The sequence below is a fragment of the Leptodactylus fuscus genome, chromosome 2 (genome assembly GCF_031893055.1).
Source record: "Leptodactylus fuscus isolate aLepFus1 chromosome 2, aLepFus1.hap2, whole genome shotgun sequence".
Lineage (NCBI taxonomy): Eukaryota > Metazoa > Chordata > Amphibia > Anura > Leptodactylidae > Leptodactylus > Leptodactylus fuscus.
The window spans coordinates 113,745,856-113,768,760 of NC_134266.1; the positions used below are offsets into that span (position 1 = coordinate 113,745,856).

Sequence of the window (22,905 nt, forward strand, 5' to 3'; positions counted from 1 at the left end):
TGGCTGTATACATGACTGGAAAGTGACAGTTAGCTGCATGTTTTAATTGAAAACCACGTAGTATCCCGTACATATTACAAATGTGCTGCTGAGTGGAAATGCATAGTAATGGGCTGCTAATTACTGCAAATAAAAAGCAAGGGTACTATTCCGTTATCGGGCCAGCAGCAGCGCAGTTCAGCAGCAGCTTTCGGGACAGCAGTTCAGCAGCGGGAATTACAATGACATCCGAGGACTGCTGGCCCGATGCTTGTGCCCAGTAACCAGTACATCGATGACCCCCCTCCCCCATCCTTCTCCTCCTGCCAGTGCTGCCCCCCAGCTCTCCTTACATCTTCCCCGTACCCTCTCCCCGCCACACGACTAGGCCTCACCTCAGCGCTAGTACCGAGACCGAAAGGAAAGACACCGGGGCTCAATCCAGGCCCTGACAAGAAACACGCCGACTATAGGAACGGTGAGCTACAGCGAGCCGGAGGGACAAACTTTCTGCAGCGTCCGGCGGCTATCTAGTAGCATTCATTGCTCAAGATTTACGGTGAGGCCTATTACAGGGAGAGGGTACGGGGCAGATGTAAGAAGAGCTGGGGGGCAGCACTGGAAGGAAGAGGAGGATGAGGGCATCGATCGATGTACTGCCTACTACACACAAGCACGGCCTCTATCATCGGGCCAGCATCGGCTTAGTCATGTGGCGGGGAGAGGGTACGGGGTAGATGTAAGGAGAGCTGGGGGGCAGCACTGGAAGGAGGAGGAGATGGAGGGGGGGTCATTGATGTACTGGCTACTGGGCACAAGCATCGGGCCAGCAGTCCTCGGATGTCATTGTAATTCCCGCTGCTGAACTGAACTGCTGTCCCGAAAGCTGGTGCTGAAATGCGCTGCTGCTGGCCCGATAACGGAATAGTACCAAAGCAAGCATGGAATCAATAAGTCAGTGTGAACCTGGCCTTAAACAGAGACTGCTGTGTCAGTTTATAAGCTTCTCAAGCTTCACATGATGGCTGCTGGAAGTGACTCCATACAGCTGATGGGGCAGGTGTCAGCCACTACCTATTAGGTACATATGGTTTATCCTGAGGATAAGCCATAAAAAAGCCCCAACAACCACTTTAATATCTGCCCTAAATGTCCCACACACCTTAGGATATGAACTCCCTTCTCCCACACACTACAATGGCTCCATCACTGGTCCCCATACAGTGGGTGGAGGGACCAGTAAAGTGCCCTTAAAAAATTAGGCCCAGATAACCACTTTAAAGAAGTTTCCATAAATTGGTGTGACCCCTGTGGTGATCAGGGAGAAGTAAAATTAAAAAAAAAAAAAAAAGAATACTCACCTGTCCCCAGAACCCTGTTGTCCCCTATCAGTGTCTGTTCAGTCTCAAGGCAGTGTCTCATTTCTGGAAATCCTGTACCTCAGCAGTCTCATGAGTCACAGGATGGCACCGGCACAAGACTAAATGGACCCTGGTGGTGGAGCGCTATGAACAGTTGAGAATGGTATTTTAAATAATTTTATACCTCTCCACCCACCAAAAGTATTTTCTACTTCCTGGACAACCTCTGGGTTGGGTTTATGCATCCATAAATATTTTACATTGGCATGGTCCAACAGATCAATTTTTTTCAGGACAGTGTTGCTATAGGCAATGCTAACAATTCCAGGAGCCATGCTGCTCTCTTGCCATACAGTGTAGTGGTGGGTTTAGTGCAGTGGTACACATTGTATGGCAGGTGAGTAGCATGGCTCCAGACATGTTATTACCTGTAGCCATGCTGTGTCAGTACAGCTGATTTACAGGGGTCCTGGCCCTTGACATCCCAATCTGACACTGATCATAGATGACTATGAAGCATAGCTCCTAACCATCCCTTATTCAGTGGGACTTTCCTTTTCCTTTCCTTTTTTTAAGCTCCTGTCCCACAGTTCCACGAAGCTTACTGCATGTCCCGCTTTTCCCCTGATGTGTTTTACTTGTTAACATACTTTCCCCCAATCTCCATCATGTCTTATAACAGTTACAAGGTTATAGCTGCAATAAGAGTGGGTGGTGATCGGGGGAAAGCTTCACTACTGTAATCTGTAGGACCGGTGTGACGTCAGACGTCACGTGACTAGGTAGGTGTGCCTTATGCCGGCAGTAAGGAAGATGGAGAGATGCGTAGTCTAAGGTACTAAGAGGGTAGGGAAGTATGTGGGATGCAGGGTGGTTAGGGGCTGTGTGTGTAATGTGGGATGCAGGGGCTGTGTGTGTATTGTGGGATGCAGGGTGTTTGTGTGTTGCAGGGAGAAGGTGTACTGTGTGTGAGGGGGAGATGTGGGGTTCAGGGTGTACTGTGGGGTACAGGGTGTACTCTGGGGGATGTGGGGTGCAGGGGTTGACAAAGTGGTGCAAATGGGACCATTATGGTCTCAAGATGAGAAAAACATCATCAGTACTGGCGCCTCTTACTGTGCTGTGTTCTCAAAAGAACTCTCAGTGTGTAGGAATATAAGTCTCTGCTCTGCTATTCCAGTGAGCGAGTGTTACAGACACTTAAAGGGATTCTACCATTAAAAACTTTTTTTTCTCCCTAACACGTCGGAATAGCCTTAAGAAAGGCTATTTGTCTCCTACCTTTAGATGTCTTCACCGCCCTGCCGTTCGGTTAAAATCCTGTTTTCCGCCGGTATGCGAATGAGTTTTCTTGCAGCACTAGGGGTGGGACCAATGCTCAAACAGCACTGGAGGCGTCCCCAATGCTGCAAGAGAACTGTCCAGCGCCGCCTCCATCTTCTTCAGGAATGGGTCTTCTTCTGGGGGTTGGCTTCAAACTTCTAGGCCTCGGGCAAAGCTGCCTGTGCATGCCCGCAGCCACAAGAAAAAAGGGTGCTTACACAGTATTGTAAACGGCCATTTTCTTGTGGCTGGCAGGCATGCGCAGTCGGCTTTGCCTAGGCCTAGAAGTTTGAAGCCAACCCCCGGAAGAAGATGTGTCAAGACCACGTTCCTGAAGAAGATGGAGGCGGCGCTGAAGAGTTACCTTGCAGCATTGGGGATGCCCCATTGCTGTTTGAGTGCTGAGGCCCGCCCCCAGTGCTACGAGAGAACTCATTTGCATACCGGCGGAAAACAGGATTTTAGCCGAACAGCGGGGCAGAGAAGACATCTAAAGGTAGGAGACGAATAGCCTTTCTTAAGACTATTCCGACGTGTTAGGGAGAAAAAAAAGTTTTTAATGGTAGAATCCCTTTAAGCTGCATAAAGATTAGTGGTAATGCAATGGAAAACAAAAATAGGTTAAAAAGCTTGGATTCTCTTATTAAGCGCTGCTTGTTAAAATGGTAGGCATACAGATGGTTAATATGTTCTTTTATTGTTCCACTTGGAAACACACATGTAGGGGTATAGATAACGCGTTTCGATGCTGAAACAGCATCTTCATCAGGCCAACTACATATTAAACATATGTACATACAAATTAAAAAGAGTAAAGGCAAGATATAAAACCAACCAGTAAAAAAGAGTTAAGGGGATATCGTCACTCCTTAGGGAGAGACCACCATGTAAGTGTGTGGAGTCTTATTAAGCCATAGGCACTCCACTGAGGGATCATGGGAAGAATATGCAAATCTGTCTTCCATGATGGGCATGATGTTTAAGGGAGCGCCCTCTATTGGGCTGCATGCCTGAGGCACTGTCTTCCTATTTACATCATGGAAGACAGATTTGCATATTCTTCCAGTAAAAAAGAGAGAAACAAATAGGTCTGAATATGTGTGTTTGGACAATTGATATAATAAGATATATAAATAAACTGTTGTCCGCTTAACTTATAGGATCCCATAAAAATATATAAATATCATTAAATATATTGAATTTATAGGAAATATATAAAAAGGATGATATCAATGCAGAATCACTCCTGTCAGGGAAGGGAGGAGGGGACTGGGCTTACCTTAGGCTGAGCTCCGCTGGCTTCTTCTTCCTCCGAGACCCTGAGGTATCAGCCTGCAGATAAGAGGCAAGGTTATGGTAATGAGGGAGGGCGCCCTCTTCAGTGGATGAAGTGAGTGGGGGCATCAATGTACTGGCTACTAGAGACAGGGCACAAGCATTTGGCCAGCAGTCAGTCCTCGGATGTAATTCCCAATGTAAGGAGCACTGGGGGGGCAGCACTGGGAGGATGGATGGGGGCATCGATTGTCTAGAGACAGGGCACAAGCATCGGGCCAGCAGTCAGTCCTCGGATGTAATTCCCAATGTAAGGAGAACTGGGGGGGGGCAGCACTGGGAGGATGGATGGGGTCATCGAGTGTCTAGAGGCAGGGCACAAGCATCGGGCCGGCAGTCAGTCCTCGGATGTAATTCTGATGTTGCTGAATTGCTGACTGCTGTCCCAATGCTAGTACTGAATTGTTCTGCTGGCCCGATAAGGGAATAGTACCGGAAATATTAATAATTATCATATAGACTGGCACTAAAGATAAAGCCTTGTTGTTGTTTTTTTCTACAGGGGGCTGTAGCCATTTCAACTCTTGTGTGCCTTGTGTTGAAGGTGGGCCAAGTCTGAATATCTCCTGTGAGTGGGTGACATGTGGAGCTTCAGGTAACAATTGATTTAAAAAAAAAAAAATGTAAATGGCTATTTATATGCACTCTTTTCATTTATGTGTAGATTTTGATTGTTAGCACATTTAGCACCTCAAAAACTGTTTAGACAGGCAAAAAAATAATACACTGTGTATTCTTTAAAGGGAGTATCCGGTTTCTAAGATTAATGGTCTATTCTTAGTATATGCCATCAATATTAGATCTGCAGGGGTATGCAGGGACATGTAGGAGAGGTATGCTGCTCACTCACCGGACTTCAAGGGGGCAGTACTCTGTACCCATGACCTAAGGATAGGTCAATAGTCTTAGAAAACTGTTAATCCCTTTAAGCTTTGCATGCTAGAATAAAACTTTTTATACACCAAATTCCAAAAGTTCCAAAAGAATGAATAATACATATATGAATTCACATGTGTATTAAGAATGTAAAAAAATGTCTATTAAGGTAGGCTCTCTTCAGAACTGTCAGAGTCCGTTCTCCTGCCTCAAATGACAAACCCACTTTTCACACAGATGACATTGGAATGTTCCCTAGGTTTTCTTCATCTCTATCCTCATGTCTACATTAAGAAGTGTTACGCCTCATTCATGCATCTGCATCATGCTTTTTCACGGACAGCACCCCACCCTGCTCTTTTATGAAAATCATCTGTGAAAAGCAGAAAAAGCAGGGTTTTTTTTTACTATTTTGTAACAAGTGCATGGTCAAGTTCAGTCTTTTTTTTTTTTACCTCTTCCACCAGTGTGAACCAGCTAACTGACCAATCCCACCTACCCGTTCATCCATGTCTCCCGCCCAAGAGTGAAACAAGGAGACAAACAGCAGGGCTGGATTCAGTTGGCCACAATAGCCATTTATTAATAACACACAATTAATAACAATCTTCAAGCAAAAAATTTAACCACTCAAACAATTCCTTAACAACTTTACCCTGAGAATTTGGGCACAAGGTAGTCCTTGGAGCTACATAAATCTGGCCGCCATTCTGCCCACCAATTTACACAATTTACCCCCAGCCGCAAACAACAGGTTCAAGAGCACCTTATCACTGAAGATGGCTGTTTAACCAATGATAACCACTCTCACGGGACATCACCTAGCAGGAGCCCAAACAAGCTAAACTAATCACAGAAGTACCATTAAGTTTCTGGGGGGAGAAAAAAGAACAAACCACCATGCTTCCCTCCAAATCAATTTTCCACCAACTTCAAGGACCACCAAAGCAGCCACAGCCAGCATAGCTACAACAAGTATGTGAACTCCCCCACAATACTAGTGCACGTTCAATACCCCCCTGCATGCTAAGGACCATAAAAATCTATTCCAATTACATTAAGATGCAGCAACCAAAAATATTTGTCCATCCTCCAGTTCATAGTGACACACATGCAGCCATTCATGGCTGACTAATGCACTGATGCACGTCAGCTCTCACAGCTCTTCCAATGGACATAAGGCTGTATTCACACAGAGTTTTTTAGTCTGGATTTTGATGCAATTTACGCTCGCGGAAAAAAGGAGCGACGTGCCCTTTATTGAGGTTGGTTCAGCTGAAATAGCCACGGACGTCCTCCTTGCGACACTCCCTTCTGACTAGGCCCATTCATTTGGGCCTAATCTGGAGCACTGCTCTGCCATCCAGTCGAGGCTAGCCGTTTTTTTGGACTGGACTCTGAGGCGGCCTCTGTGTCAAAATCCGGTCCAAAAAACTCCCGTGTGAACCCGACCTAAGACTGTCCAAAAATCCATGCCAAGAGCGGACAGTCACCTGCAAAAAACAGCCAGGTAAAACTAACACCAGAAAACAACATGATAGTGACCTACGAACAAATGATTGCCTTGTCCCTGTGTGAACAGGAAAGAAAAAAAAGACCCATTAATGGAAACATGGGCAAATGTAAGTGTGATGCGATGTGATTCCCACCTCCCAATCTGTCTCACTATATCCAACCGAAGATCCCACCCAGCCTCGTCCATAGCATCACCAATCCGAAATGAGTGTAGGGCAAAGCAGGCAGCATCCAGCCTCAAGGCTGACAAACCTTATCGAAAAACATTAATTGGTGCCAAGAAAGACCCATCTGAGTAAACAAACAAGGAAATCCTCGTTGTATTAAAAGCCCTAAAAAACATGGAAACACTACATAGAACATATATTGGTCCCCTGCCCGCTTGGCCTGTGTTCCATAGTTCGACCTCTGAATCCGACAAAAAACATCATGCAGAGACAGGCCCCCACTCTGTGTTTCCCAGGGGACACAAACTCCCCTACCCTCAAGGTGCTGAAAAAAAACCAGGAAAAAGGTAGCTGAAACAAAGCGATTTTAGGCTCCGAGAAGCAAAAGACATCTGGCACCACGCCCATTTGTTCCAACAAGAAGTGTCACAATCCAAATAGGAGGGAACTGGAGTATGAGAGTACTACAGGTAGTGTCTATGGTGAGGTCACAGGGTAGGTCAAGTACACTCAACCAAACTTCTCAATCCCAGCTCTCAGGCCAGACACTGCTTGCATGGTATCTGATGATGGTGGTAGTTGCATACCGGGGTCGCTTCCAGTTTGAGAGCAGTCCTCTCTCAGCCTCAGCCATGTGGTGGTGTTCAGAAAGGCCCTGATGGTAAATAAAGGAATGACTCAGGAGGCAGCGGTGAAGTTGAACCCAGTGAATTTTACGTATGAAACTCAGAACAGTAAGGGTCCATTCACACGGAGTTAATGCGCGCTCATTTTGGCAAAATACACTTGTAAAGAATACACGTGTAAAAATAAGCATCCTATTGACTTCAATTACATTTTTTACACGTGTAAAAAAATGCGCTAAAAAACGTGACGCATTTTTCAACACTTTTTTGGCGCGCTTTTTACACATGTGTATGGACCCTAAACTTGTGCAGCTTCACAGTGTGGGTAGTAGTCTTCCACTGTTAGACTACACCAAGGCTTGGGATGAGGGATGCCCAGACTTGGTGGTAATGATGTGCCTTTACTCCAACAGAAGTAAATAATTCAGTTTGCGTAACCCAGTGTATGGATCTGGGGGCTGAATCTACGGAAGTCCCTTATGCCCAAATACATATATGCTAAATGGGTCCCAAAATATAACTTCTTCAGAAGAACAACTATCCTCCTCCTAGGCACAGTGTCTGGTGAATAGAAAAAGGATTCTTCCTGGTCACAGGGCTGTCTTTTAGAAGTCTTGTACACCTCTGTCTCAGGGGTTGATGAGAGCATGCCAGAGTTCCTGTCACAATGAAAACACGCACTCAACTCTAATGGTTCTCTGGTAACCTAAGATCTCCAAACCACATCCAATGGCCTGCGATTAGCCAGGGCTGTTTAAGTATAAAAAAGGTAAAGGGGTAGCTAACAGTAGGGACAAACCATAGGGGAAAACACATCTACGTAGATATAATTGACATGCTGCGATGTCCAAAAACGTGGTTTTGGAAATTGTGGCGTGTCCATACCGTGGTTCTTACCACAAAGTGGGCATGGGATTCGCTATATTTTTCACGCGGTGTTTCCGACCCATGGGGACCCATCCTTAAAGGTTCACCCATCTTGCACTGTAAGTTTGTGGTAGCACAACCCAATTACCACGTACACACTTAGAAAACAAGCTTGACAATAAATTTTTACTAATGATGTGTATCTAGCACGAAAGTTGGTTCAGTGCCAGTGAAGGACCTGTTGCAGGCATATACGGTACAGGGGCGTGTTAAACATTTAGGTGGAAAATAATGTAGGGGGCCCATGAAACTGGGGGCAGATGAAGGGGGGGGGAGAACGTCATGACACTGGGGCAGATGAAGGGGGAGAGAACAGTATGACGCTGGGGCAGATGAATGGAGGGAGAACGGCATGACACTGGAGCAGATGGAGGGGGGAGAACAGCATGACACTGGGGAAGATGGAGGGGGGAGGGAGAACGGCATGACGCTGGGGCAGATGAAGGGGGAGAGAACAGCATGACACTGGGGCAATTGAAGGGGGGGAGAATGGCATGACACTGAGGCAGATGAAGGGGGGAGAATGGCATGACACTGGGGCAGATGAAGGGGGGGAGAACGGCATGACACTGGGGCAAATGAAGGGGGAGAGAACAGCATGACACTGGGGCAAATGAAGGGGGGAGAACGGCATGACACAGGCAGATGAAGGGGGAGAATGGCATGACACTGGGGCAGATGAAGGGGAGAACGGCATGATACTGGGGCAGATGAAGGGGGGGAGAATGGCATGACACTGGGGCAGATGAAGGGGGGAGAACGGCATGACATTGGGGCAGATGAAGGGGGGAGAACGGCATGACACTGGGGCAGATGAAGGGGGGAGAACGGCATGACACTGGGGCAGAGACGGGGGGGACATGAAACTGTGGGCAGATAAAGGGGGAGAATGGCATGAAACTGGGGACAGAGATAGAGGGGGAGGACATGAAACTAGGGGTAGATGAAGGGTGTATATGAAAATGGGGGAGAGATGGAGGGGGACATATAATTTACAGGTGACTGTAGGAGGATTATACTTTGTGGAATCACATGAAAAATGAATGAGAATGGGTGGAGTCAACATAAAAGTGGGCGGTGCCTAAATCTATGCGCGCGCTGCACGCACCGCACGTTTTCTTCCCTCTTTCTAGTCTTCAACAGTTGGGAGGTACAGGTTAGAAGTGCGAGACCCCCCGGTAAGTAGGGCCCCACCAAAGTCAATTGCCCAGGGCCCCGCAAACCCTGGATCCACCACTGATACGGTATATAAAATTGGAAGAATTTCAAGGCACTCACATTTTTTTTTCAGATGCAATGTGGTTTGGTGAGTGCTCTAAGGTACTGGGGTTGGTTTAATGATGATGACTCCCTTTAAGATTGAAGCCCCAATTTGCAAAAACACAGCATGTATTTACAGTACCTGCAAACTGAATGGGATTCTGGCTAATCCCATCTACACATTTTGGAAATTGCAGCATGTTAATTACACCTTCAGAAACTGTAGTGTTTTCCGTATAGGTATAATAAGGGCAGAAAGTCTGTAGAGGAAAATTCTGCGAAATAAAATGAAAAATGCTGCAGCATTTTTTGCTGTTTCGCAACATGGGGCCTTAGCCTAAAACACAGTGGAATTTATGCACCATCATTACCTGAGGGACATTTTATTTGATGAACTGCTTTTAGAAAGAATTGCTTATCTTGAATTGTAGCACATCTCAGAAGACTGTGAGGGAGTGCTAGTCTTAATAGATGATTTATTAATAAAGTTTCTTAAGTATTCCCAGCGCTGCACCTCCAATGAGGCGACCTGAAGTGACCGCTTCAGGCGGCGCTATGCCAGGGCCTCGGGAGGGCGGCATTTTTGCTGACCTAAGCCAGTCCAGGACAAGCTGTCCTGGACTGGCTTAGCGTCACCGTGTCTGCAGCCCGACACAGGAAGCAAGCGGTGTATTGGGGCGGCCCTGCTGGACACAGCACTGCTCCAGCGGCCGCTTCTCACACTCAGGCAGAGAGCAGGTCCTCTCCGTGCCTGCTCTCTGCCTGCGAACGCTGCTCACTCAGCTGCGCCCCCTTTCCGGCCGACCCCACCCCTCGGCCCCGCCGCTTTCTCGAGACCCCTGTCCCCTCATCTCCGCCTCTCCTCCGGGGGGGGGGGGGGGGGCAGCTTTCAGACGGCAGAAAGCCCTGGTTCACCCCTGAGTATACCAGTATATAAATATATAGCATATGTTTTGGCACTCCTGTTTCTATGTGGATCTTTTTAGCCTTTTCTTTAGCATTTTTTTTCTGTAATGTGGGGAATGAGATTAAATAAAATCTAATTCACTTTGCAGGGACTATAAAATGCAGCATTTTTTTTTTTCTGTGATGACCAGAAATCTGTACATGGCCAGTATATGTGCCCAGTCTGTGATGAGTGGGTCATTGTGCAAGGTATGAAAAGTACAGGTTGCACACTGACAAATTGTGTGCATAGGATCTTAGAGGGAAAGCGTGAACTGCAGATGCAGTTCTATAATTGCAGAATTTATCCCTTGTGTTTTGAAAAAAGTTCCACAAACTGCAAAAAGGCCTCATGCACATGGCTGTGTGCATTGCCAGTGTGCTAGCCATGTTGATTCATTCATTTATGTGCCCCCATACACGCAACTGTCTATTTTCAGTCCTGTGGCTGCAACCCCGAAGCAAAACTCAAAACAATTCCAATTCTGGTGTGTTTTGTGGGCCGTGCTCACTGACATCAGTGAATGTGACCATGGTTTGCACATGGATGTCATCCATTTGCTGTTGGTGCAGTTTATTCACAATCCGCCTACATGGACAGTGATTTCTGCAGCATTTATTCTAGGCACTGTGGGCACTGGGACTGTAGAATATTTTTCCCTTACTTTTACAAGTGTATTTTTGTTATGTGGCGATCTGTAAGAAAAAAAAAACGTAGTAATCTTAATGCACTCTGAAGTCAAGATTATTGGAATAAATAATTTAAGAGCACTTATTAATCATTTGCTCCTCAAGATGGTTTTCGTTTTTCTGATTATATTTATTTTTAGATAACAAAAGTTGTGTCGCCAAAAAAGAACATGAACGGGAATTCTGCACAGTAGCAAACCATAGTAGCATGTGTGCTGCTCGTGAAAAACCTGAGGACGAACATGGCAACGATGGGGAAAACAGATCAGGTAAACAGGACAAATCAATTACCTTAAATTATTATTATTTATAGAATTATCTGTATTTCTTTAGTAGTATGACATCCCACACTGTACACCTTGCACCTCCACATCTCTCCCCCACACAGTACACCCTGCACCCTACATCTTTCCCCCAAACTGTACATCCTGCACCCATCTCTCTCCCCACACTGTACACCCTGCAGCCCACATCTCTCCCTCCCACACACAGTACACAATGCACCCCACATCTCTCTCTCCCACACAATACACCCTGCACCCCACATCTCTCCCCCACACAGTACACCCTGCACCCCGCATCTCTCCCCCACACAGTACACCCTGCACCCCGCATCTCTCCACGTTCCTCTACTGCACGGGATACAACTTTTCTTCATGTGGAAGCATTTTCTTAGAAGAGAAGAGATGCCTATCCAGTCACATGAATAGAGAATACCATGTGACCGTTTGATGTCAGAAGGTCCTTACTGAGTATAGTATAAAGCCTTTTCCCTGGGATAATAGCCAGGGGATCGGGGCACAGTTTGTTTACGAGGAAACCACTTTAGGGGCTTGGCGGGACAAGCCGTAAGCTGTCCAGGACGACGGGACAGCAGTGTAAAATCAAGACTGTCCCACTGAATCCAGGACAGTTGGAAGCTATGCTTATAACTCTGTGATACTGCTGAAACCAATCGGATAGAAGACTTAAGCCTGGTTCACATCTGCGACGGAAATCAGTTTGGGAGAGTCCACATGGGGAGCCCTCCAAACGGACTACCAAACACATTGGCAAGTGGTGTGCAGTGAAAGCACACGGACCCCATAGACTATAATGGGGTTCGTGTGCTTCCCGCACATTCTCCGCACGAGTCATGCGGACAGGAAAGAAGTTCTGAACTACTTTTCTGTCCACATGTTCCGTTTGGAGACCATGTGGTAAGCATATGGACCCCATTATAGTCTGTGGGGACAGATTAAAGGCTATGCAAGTATGTGATTAGTTAAAAATTACTTTTGCCAATGATAGAGCCCCTTTAAAGAGGTTTTCCAGGACTAAAATATTGATGGCCTATTTTTAGGATAGGTCTTCAATATCAGATCTCTAGGCAACACACAGTCACACAGGCAACCCACTGATCAGCTGTTTGATTCAGACAAGTGCTTGGAGCCTCTTTAATACAGGGAGAACACTCAGGATTCAGCAGCTAAAATTAACATACAACTTAAACTTTTTTTTTTTTTTTTTAACTCTGCGGATGAATCTTATTCACTTTGATGGTACTTTTAAAGTTCTACAGCAGCCAAAAATGCTGTATTTCTGCTATGTAGGGCCTTAGCCTTTAGGCTGGGGTCCCACAGTCTGGAAATACAATGATCTTCCCGCAGCGGAAATGCCACAGGAAAAATTGCGGTGTTTGAATCCCATGCCCACTTTGCGGTAAAAACCGTGGTGCGGACACGGTGGGATTTTGGAAACAACAGCATGTCAATTATATCTAAGGAAACACCGGTGGTTTCTCCATAGATGTAATTGCAATAGAAAGTCTACGGAGAAAAACTAGTGAACTTTCTCTTTAAAGCGCTGCGGAAAGAACTGCGTTGCCGCCGCGTTTATTTCCCGCAGTGCTTTATTGCTGCGGGTCATCTAGTGGGGCCTTAGGTTTAAAGGGTTTTTTACTCATTCACTAGCTTAGTAGCCCTCCTCTCTTCTCACTTCCTCTTTTCTCTGGCAAGCTGGTGGGTAGGCTGGCGGGGGACCTAGGCGATAAGCTGTAAACTATGGGGAGGAATAATCTATATGGCAGGTAAACAAAGCGGCATGTGTAAAGTAATGTAACTAGGAAAAACTCTTTTGACATAAGCTAGCAGTTTGGATAGATGCTTGTGATGGGAATATCTCTTTAAGTGGTGGTAAATGAGTTCTTGTTTTTTTTCTAGTGTCAGTTCCTGAAAACAGATCAGCAGAGACAGTGGAGGTGTTCCCTGAAGGTAAGCTGCTCTGTTTGTTCTTACCTCAGCAGAGAGGTAATATGAGAGACCATTGTAGTCACTTCCACAGTATTGTATTCTGTCATGGCAAAATGGGAGGTGAGTATGCTTTCCAGCAGCTCTCTGATCTGGATAATAATATGAAAAACTAATTATGAGCAAGGAAACCTCCCTCTTATACTTAGCAAAGTTAACTCACCCTTTTTTCCTGGGTGTCTCCATATTTTGAAGCCACCTCAACCAACCACCCTGTCAATTACACTTATATGGTTATAACTGTTATATGGTTTACAACACACTTTATGTGTCTATAGCATAACGTTTTGTTTTCTTTAAAGTAATACTCATCTCACAGAATTCCCCCAGAGACCACTCCAGTCTCTGCTCTCTCTCAGTGAGCATACTATAAAAATACCCCTACATCATGCCCGCCTGTGCCCAAGCCACAGACTGCAGCTCTGTAGGGTCAATATCACTCAACTGTATCTGCGCCTGCAGGATGCAAATAGAGTTGAAGATGGTGCATACTGCCCAGGAATCGGGGACAGCTGGCAGGTATGGTGTATGTATCAGTAATATTGGTTACACAGCACATCTTTTCCATTAGTGTTGCAGGGGGTTATTTGGAGGCAATCACTTAAGTAGTAACTTAATTGTCTGTGATCCCCCCCCCCCAATAACAGACTGCAGCCACAAGAAAAGTTAGTGAACCTTTGCCTGCTGTTCAGCGATTTAATACAATATATATGAAGAATGCAATGAAGATACAGCTATATTAGACATTCATAGATTAACATATAGGGAGTGTATAGAAGGCATACATGGAAGTGGCCTCCATTTCAGAGGAACCAGTTGTTTCCTTGAGCAAGTTCAGATATACATTTGAAACCAGAAGTTTACATACACTATATAAAAAGATACACATGCATGTTTTCCTCACTATCTGCCATGAAATCAGAATAAACCTTTCCCATTTTAGGTCAACTAAGATTACCAAAATTATTGATATTTGCCAAATGCTAGAATAATGAGAATTTTGTAAGGCTTTTAAATTACTTTCTGCAAAGTCAAATGTTTACATACACTAAGGGCCCGTTCCCACGGAGTAACGCTGCGCTCATTCTGACACGTAAACACGTGTCAGAGTGAGCGCTTCAAAACAGAATCTCATTGACTTCAATGGGTTCCGTCTTACGTGCGCTACACATTGAAATCAATGGGAGGCTTTTTAACCCATTGATTTCAATGTGTTACGCGCGTTAAACGGAACCCATTGAAGTCAATGATACTCTGTTTTGAAGTGCTCACTCTGACACATGTTTAAGTGTCAGAATGAGCGCAGCGTTACTCCGTGGGAATGGGCCCAAAGATTACTATGCATGTGTCTTTGGAAGCTTCTGATTTATTGGTAAAATCTGAGTTAGAGACACCTGTGGTTGTATTTTATAGCACACTTGAAACACACTGCTTCTTTGTGTAACATCATGGGAAAGTCTAAAGAAATCAGCCAAGAAATCAGAAAGATAATTGTGGACTTGCACAAGTTCGGTTCATGCTTGGGTGCAATTTTCAGATACCTGAAGGTGCCTCGTTCTTCTGTTTATTTAAAGGATTTTTTGCAAAAAAGAAATACAACAACAAACTGTATCCGAACCAAAAGTTGTACGAAGGGGATGACAGTAAAATACACAGATAAAGTGATATCGAGTAATAAAAAAACAAAAAAAGAATAGTTCACTTGAACACAACAATCGACAAACAAGGGTAAGACAGGACAGGAGAACAAAAGGGTGGAGGAGACAAGGAAAACATCAACAGGAGAGGGTGAGGTCCAGATATTAGCAGGTCAGAGAGGCTGGGTAGTCCAGATCGTATCCCACAAGTCCCAAACAGCATGAAACTTCTCCTCTTCATTATTAAGCAAAACTGTGAAATACTCCAGTGACTGCGCCTCCCTAAATCTAGAGTTCAACTCCTCTAGTGCCGGAGGGGCTGGCTGCCACCATTGCTTGGGAATCGAGCGTGCCTCGTTCATCTGTACAAACAATTATATGCAAGTACAAACAAGATGGGAATGTCCAGCCATCATACTGCTCGGGAAGGAAACAGGTTCTGTGTGCCAGAGATGAACATACTTTGGTACGAAATGTGCATATCAACCCTAGAACAAAATTAAACGACCTTGTGAAGATGCTGGCTGAAGCTGGTATGAGTGTCATTATCCACAATGAAACAAGTATATCGACATGGGCTGAAAGGCCACTATGACAGGAAGAAGCCATTACTCCAAAAGAAACATTAAAAAACCAGATTAATGGAACAGAGACCTTAATTTTTGGCGACATGTCCTGTGGTCTGACAAAACTAAATTTAAACTGTTTGGTCTTAATGACAATTGTTACGTTTGGAAGGAGAAAAAATAATAGAGAAGCTTGCAAGCCTGAATCCCGGTTCACATCTGCGTTCGGTAATCCGTTCGAGGAGTCCACATGGGAACTCCCCAAATGGACTACCGAACACATTGGCAAGCGGTGAGCAGTGAAAGCAAACTGACCCCATAGACTATAATTGAGGTCCATGTGCTTTCTGCGCGGTCTCCGAACGAGTCATGTGGACAGGAAAGTAGTTCATGAAGTACTTTTCTGTCCGCATGTTCCATGCGGACACTGCATGGAAAGCACACGGAAGCCATTATAGTCTATGGAGTCCGTGTGCTTTCATAAGCTCACCACTTGCCAATGCGTTTGGTAGTCCATTCGGATTACCAAACGCAGATGTGAACCAGGCCTGAGAACACTATCGCAGCTGTGAAACAAAGGGGTGGCAGCATCATGTTTTGAAAACAAAAGATAGACACCAAGCAAACTTATAGTGTAGATAATCATAAAAATTCAATGGAAAGTATACCACAATAGTAATTTTAGACCTGGGGGCCTCTCACCTGGTGTGGTTGTGATACCGCTCACAACCACGTATGCAAATGTTATATCCAGGTGGTGCATCCTTTTGATCAATAAACTCCGTGTGACCTGTGAGCGCAGTCCATTGCCTTCTTCACAACAGCATCATGTTTTGGGGTTGTTTAGTTGCCGGAGAGACTAGTGCACTTCACAAAGTAGATGGCATCATGAGGAAAGAACATTATGTGGCAATTCTGAAGCAACATCTCAAGACATTAGCCAGGAAGTTAAATCTTGGGCGCAAATGGGTCTTCCAAATGGACAATGACCTGAAGTATACCGCCAATCTGGTTACAAAGTGGCTTAAGGATAACAAAGGCAATGTTTTGGAGTGGCCATCACAAAGCCCTGATCTCAATCCTATTGAAAACTTATTGGTAAAGCTGAAGAAGCATGTGTGAGCAAGGTGGTCTACAAACATGCCTCAGTCACAGCAGTTCTGTCAGGAGGAATGGACCCAATTTCCTACCAACTACTGTGAGAAACTTTTGAAAGGATATTCAAAATGTTTGACCCAATGTGTGACTTAGAATTCCATCAAATGTCTTAACCAAATAAAATCAGTCCCATGGGTTTACAAAGAACCTTTGAGGCGAATTCACTGAAGATAATCAGTAGAGAGATGCCAGTAGTGATTCAACCTGACATTTCTTGGGTAACAAAATGGCTGCACTTTGGGCTACGACAGGAAGGTGTCAATATGTAACACCACCAGACCCAAACCAAAAAAAAGTGCCTTCAGGCACTCTTACATAGAGACTGGCCACACCACTGTGTAGACCCAGGTAAGGACATAGCAGGGTTGTACTGCAGAGCATGTCACTGAACTCTGTCCATATTACAATGTTCAGCTTGTATAAAGGTTTTGTTTCCTTGAAGGAGGGCTGGAACCTCGTCACTAATACAAAACAATATAATACTACCCATTTGTATACACATCAATTTCACACAATACACTATAGGATACTAATGTATGCAAATCATACTACATAAGAATGCACCAATCTAAGTAACCAAGATCAGCCTCTGGCTACTACTTAACAGGGGAATCACATTCTAAGGTAGTTTCCGCCACCTTAAATTTCCCATTGCTATAACCATTGTAATCTATGGTAATGACATGGCTTCAGTAATATCCAGGAGAAGCAAAAGGTCACCTAGGGTTAGGGCTAGTTCACACGTGAGTATAAGGGGAGGTTTTTGACAGCGGATTTCGCGTCCAAAACCTCCCCTTATAATGGTGGTCTATGGAGACCGCCGGGCTTCTGTTCTCCGCTAGCGGGGAGCTGCTGCTAGCGGCGAAAAGAAAGGACATGTCCTTTCTTCAGGCGGAAGCCGCGCAGGCTCAGCCGCGCGGCTTCCGCCCCCGGCAGCTCCCTCCTATGTCGGCTCATTCATTTGAGCCGACAGCAGAGGGTTAAGCCGCGACAGCGATGGTCGCGGCGGGCGGGTTTTGACAAGAGAGAGACGTGGCTCGCCGCGTCTCTCTCTCTGTCAAAACCCGCGCGGGCAGTTCACGTGTGAACTAGCCCTTACTTCACCTCAGTCAGGTATTTTCTTTATCCAAGCATGGTGCACTGTCTAGAGAGAGACATCCCAAAGATACCTCTTATATCCTTTGCTACCTCATAGATTGTAAGATCTTGCAAGCAGGGTCCTCAGTCCCATTGTGTGAAATGACTTTTTACTTTGTAATGTCTCTTTTGTCTTTACTTGAACCCTAAAAATAGTAAAGTGCTGTGGAAAATGTATTATTATTATTATACTTGTATCTGTCTACCACTAAATGGCAAAGGGTGTCTACAATACCAATTGCTTCACGAGACGAGATGCTTTGTGCACCAAACCTGTGCTCTGCACTGCCCGCCTATTGAGCACCAACATTTCCTTCTTGCCTGACCACTCCTCTAGGTGACAACCAGGAGCTCTGTTCCACTGGCAGCTCCACTCACTGGACTAAGTTCAGCATCATGTAATGTACCCATCAAGTACCAGGAATCTCTTAACATTAACTAACATCACCTCATCTATCACCTTCTTCTTTCGGAAGCTCCACTTGGCTTCAACACGAAGAACAAGGGCTATATACAGTGCAACTTAAAATGCAATTGTGCAGGTACATCAATACTCTGAATGTTCAATTGTGATATCACCCTCTTCTCGTGGGTACCACTATTGCCTGAGAATACTAGTTGCACATAAGACATACTGAAATGACTTGGCTATATGGTAATAAATCCTTGTTCCTCATCCACCACCAACCAGGCCTGTACTGCTTAATTTATCCCATAAAAAGCACAGGTTCTTTACAGCAGTTTTCAGAAGACTTCTTTATTCAGAAGCTTGCACACGTGATCTCCCCCTCCCGGAGAACAGGTAAATCTATCAATCCTTTAAACAGTCATGGAGGAAATATAACCCTTGTGTAAAACTGCCCTTTTTATAGTTTCCTATTACATATTATACCATCATAGCTACCAAGAGTTATAATGCTCTTTACAAATAGTAAGGTTGCATAGATTTCCCCTTTTTAGTTTAATAAAATGTATTTCTGTTTCTCAGATTCTCCCGAGTCAAACACAGAGTCCCCTCCAGTTTTCCACACAGGCAGTTTCATCGGAGGGGGTGTCTTGGTGATCCTCTTAGAGGCTGTTGGGTACATTGCTCTGAAACATTTGCGTGGACCAGAAAGAGACTATCAGTCCATGTGAGCCATTTTTCATTTCTTTGTAAAACAATAAGCTTGCAGATGACTGATGTGTAAGGGGGCGTTCACACTACTGTCGGTGTCCGACAGGTAGTGTCCGCTCAAAATCTGGCACGGACATTAGGAGCGGACACTAGCTGTATCCGTGACACCTGTCATTTATTTAAATGGGCATCGGGTTCGTTCTTTTGCACTCCGTGCCCGTCCTTCCCTGTCCGCAAGTGAAGATGTCCGACTTCTCAAGTGGACAGAAAAACCACATGCAGGGTTCCTCTGTCCGCTTGAGAAGTCGGACATCTTCACTTGCGGACAGGGAAGGACAGGCACAGAGTGCAAAAGAACGCACCCGATGCCCATTTAAATAAATGACAGGTGTCACGGATACAGCTAGTGTCCGCTCCTAATGTCCGTGCCAGATTTTGAGCGGACACTACCTGTCGGACACTGACGGTAGTGTGAACGCTCCCTAAGAGTTTATTGTCAGGACAATATTATGTGTGTTATTAAAGGGTTTTTTTCCATGCAGAAAATCTTTATATATATATATATATATATATATATATATATATACCCATTTACCTTTAGCAGTTATTGGAGTGATTTCAGGGTGTCTCTGGCTGCTGCTTCATCCTCTGTTTGTTTGCATGCTGTTACCTTTCTGCTGTGCAGCTTCCTGTGTAGCTGCTGCACTAACTCCCTCTCACTCTCCCTCCTCTCTCACACTATTATCCACCATCTCACTAAGGGCTCGTTCACATCTGCGCCCGTACTCTGCTCTGCAGGTTTCCGTTTCCTGCACAAAACAGGGGCAGGAGACAGAAACCTGCCGGCATGTTTCAATCCCATTAATTTGAATGGGCTTGAAAAGTGTCCGGCCGTGTGCGCCGATGAGCGTTTTATGCTCTCTGTGGTGAAACCATTTTTTTTAACCGGACGCAGAGTCGGACATGCAGTACTCTGTGTCCGGTTTAAAAAAACGGTTTCGCCGCAGAGAGCATAAAACACTCACCGGCGCTCACGGTTGGACTCAGCATGACAGTTTTCCGTCTTCTGCATGCAGAAGACGGAAACCTGAAAATGGAGTTCAGACGCTGGTGTGAACCCAGCGTAAGCCTAGCCCATCCAATCCTCATTCTCTCACTCACTGACAAGTAATCTCATCCATTACTAGCCTTTTCCACCCTCACTATCTCACTAAGTCTATCAATCCCGCCCATGACTCAGTGGAAAAGATCTCGGCGGAAACTCATCACATTTTTTCCACAGTGTTTTTTGCAGAAAGTCCACAGAATTTTCTTCTGTGGACTTTCTGCCAATATTATGTCTATATGGAAAACGCTAGTGTATCCGTAGGTGTTATTGACATGCTGAGATTTTCAAAAATGCAAGTGGTTTTTGTAGTGTGGGACCCCCCCCCATCTAAAGGAGTGTTTCAGGGGTGTAAATGCCTGTGTATTATGGTAAATTTTTAATGCTGATGATCCTCAGGAAAGGCCATTAATATCTGGCGGGAGTCCGATAACTGGACCTCGCACAAATCAGGTTGCTTTAACTGACTGCCTCCAGAAACTACACAGTGCATGGTACCAGAAGTAGAAGGCAGTACTGCAGCATAGCTGCTATACATTGGATGGAACCTTCTGCATCCAGAACCATTGCCAAGTGAGAGGACAGCTGATCGCTATGAGGTCCAGACAGTAAATCCCCACCAATTGGATACTAATGACCTATTCCAAAGATAGGTCATAGGCAAGAAAATTTAGTTTTGTCCAGAAAACCCTTTTAAAACCAATAATTTCGATTGGAAACTTCATTTGCATTATTATAATATTTTGTCATGAGTTATATCTTATAATACCATGTTCACTTGTTTATAATTGGAGATGAGCGAACACTGTTCGGATCAGCCGATCCGAACAGCACGCTACCATAGAAATGAATGGAAGCACCTGTGACACAGACTTTGCCGACGGCCAGCCGCTTAACCCCCCGCGTGCCGGCCGCTTCCATTCATTTCTATGGGAGCGTGTTGTGAGCGTGCTGTTCGGAACGGCTGTTCTGAACAGTGTTCGCTCATCTCTATTTATAATATTTTGTCATGAGTTATATCTTATACTTACCATGTTCTCTTGTTTTAACAGGGAAGAAACATCTCAGTAACACATCCTTACTGATCATCTGATCTGGTCATTTGTTACCTTCCAGAGAGGACTATGTGCTTACTATAAAAATGTTTTTTTTTTAGTACTTATCTGTACATCATTAGTTTACAGTGTGACTGCAATTTAGTATTAGGCTCAATTAGAACCTTAAGGTTAAGGCCTCATGTTGGGCGGTTTTTTGAGACAAAGCTAAGAGTGGCTAATGCCCCATGTATAGAGCCATAGTGAAAAAGTGCTGCAGAAAAGACTGCGGTGGAAATGATGCATTGTGGTATATTCTGCATCACTTTCACAGAAAATCCAGTGTTTTCCTATGTGGACTTTCTGCTTCTATTATACCTATGAGGAATACACCAGGGTTTCCGTAGATATAATTAACATGCTGCGATTCACAAAAAGGCAGCGGTTTTCGAAATTGCAGCATTTCTGCACCAGATATTTGTCTGCATTGTGTAGATGGAATTAGCCAGAATCCCATACACTTTGTAGGCACTGTAAATTGTTATGGGCAAATTGCTGCATTTACACTACATGGGGCTGCGGTCTCTGGGTGTTTTCCAGAACTATTATATTGATGTTTTATGCTTAGGGTAGATCAAAATACTAGGTGAGTAAAGTCCAACATTCAGGACCCCACCAATCAGCTGTTTGGAGATTGTGTGGCCACATGGTACAGCCGCAGCTTAGTCTTATTCATGTAAACGGGGCTGAGCAGCAATACAAACCAAAGTCATTATAAAATGTGTTGTTTTTGGCAAGTAATGAAGAGGTCATATCAAATACCCAATCCTTTCATTCAGCTGACTGGTGACCCCCACCAATCTGATACCAATGTACTGTCCGTTTTCTTCGATTTAGCACTATGACTCTCACATAAAGCTGACTACATGTATGCCTGAGTTTTCTGGTTTATTGTCTGTAACATGTCTAATCACAAATTTCATAGCCAGAATACTTCACAAGCTATGCAATAATGTTTTATTTTGTGCTTCTGTGTGTGTCTACATTTCTACAAATAAAAGGATTGAGCTTGTTTGTTTAATTTAATCAGATTTATGGTTTTATATATGAATACAATATATATACACACACATAATAGATAGTAAGAAATTAAGATTTTAAATACATATACTATGTCTTTTTCGCTGATAATACAACAGTTATAACTCCAAGACTTCAAAGAATAAAGTAGTGGGCAAGAAACAACACAAACAAAGAAAAGACTCCCTTGAAGAAGAGGAGCACAGGACAGGGGTGGGAAAATCAGGTTTGTTGGTGTCAAAAGAGACAGAGGAAAAATAAAAAGGGGAGGAGGGGAGAGGTGTAGGCTGACCATCTCCATGGGGCTGCACCCACACCCAGGACCAGAATAGGTATTACAGGAGCCAGTAGTATCAGACACGAGCAAACATACATCTGTAAGCTTCAGCTGAGAAGTGGCATCTTCTGAGGCTCCGATATTCTCCTCCCTGACCTGTCATGACTTCACAGAAGCCCAGACTCCTCCATAATGCAGGAATGCAGGCACAGGATCAACCACTTGTATACTTTAATGGGAATCTTGCTCTGATGTAGCAGGAAGAACCCAGGAGAGAATGTCAGAGGGTAGTCTGTGAATGTAGAGGCAAGACATCAGATCTCACGCCAAAATGGCTAAACCAATGGGCAATCCAAGAATATGTACAAATCATTTCTGTGCACAATTGCCAACGTAGAGGAGACACATAGGGGAAAATGCCATGAAGTCTGGAAGGCACTCTGTACCACCTGGCTAATGTCTTGTACCCGCTTCCTGGAATCTGCTGGAAAAGGCTATACCA

At 44.7% G+C, this 22,905-nt stretch overlaps 1 protein-coding gene across 1 annotated transcript; it reads left to right on the forward strand.

The window, feature by feature from the left end:
* The first annotated feature begins 920 nt into the window (after nt 1–920).
* CD164L2 (CD164 molecule like 2) lies at nt 921–21,114 on the forward strand. The gene is made up of 7 exons (XM_075263107.1): nt 921–969; nt 1,917–2,054; nt 4,501–4,593; nt 11,145–11,273; nt 13,206–13,256; nt 18,779–18,923; nt 21,065–21,114. Exons 1-7 carry the CDS (start codon nt 921–923, stop codon nt 21,081–21,083), a joined length of 624 nt encoding a protein of 207 aa, XP_075119208.1. The 3' UTR covers nt 21,084–21,114.
* Nucleotides 21,115–22,905: the final 1,791 nt, after the last annotated feature.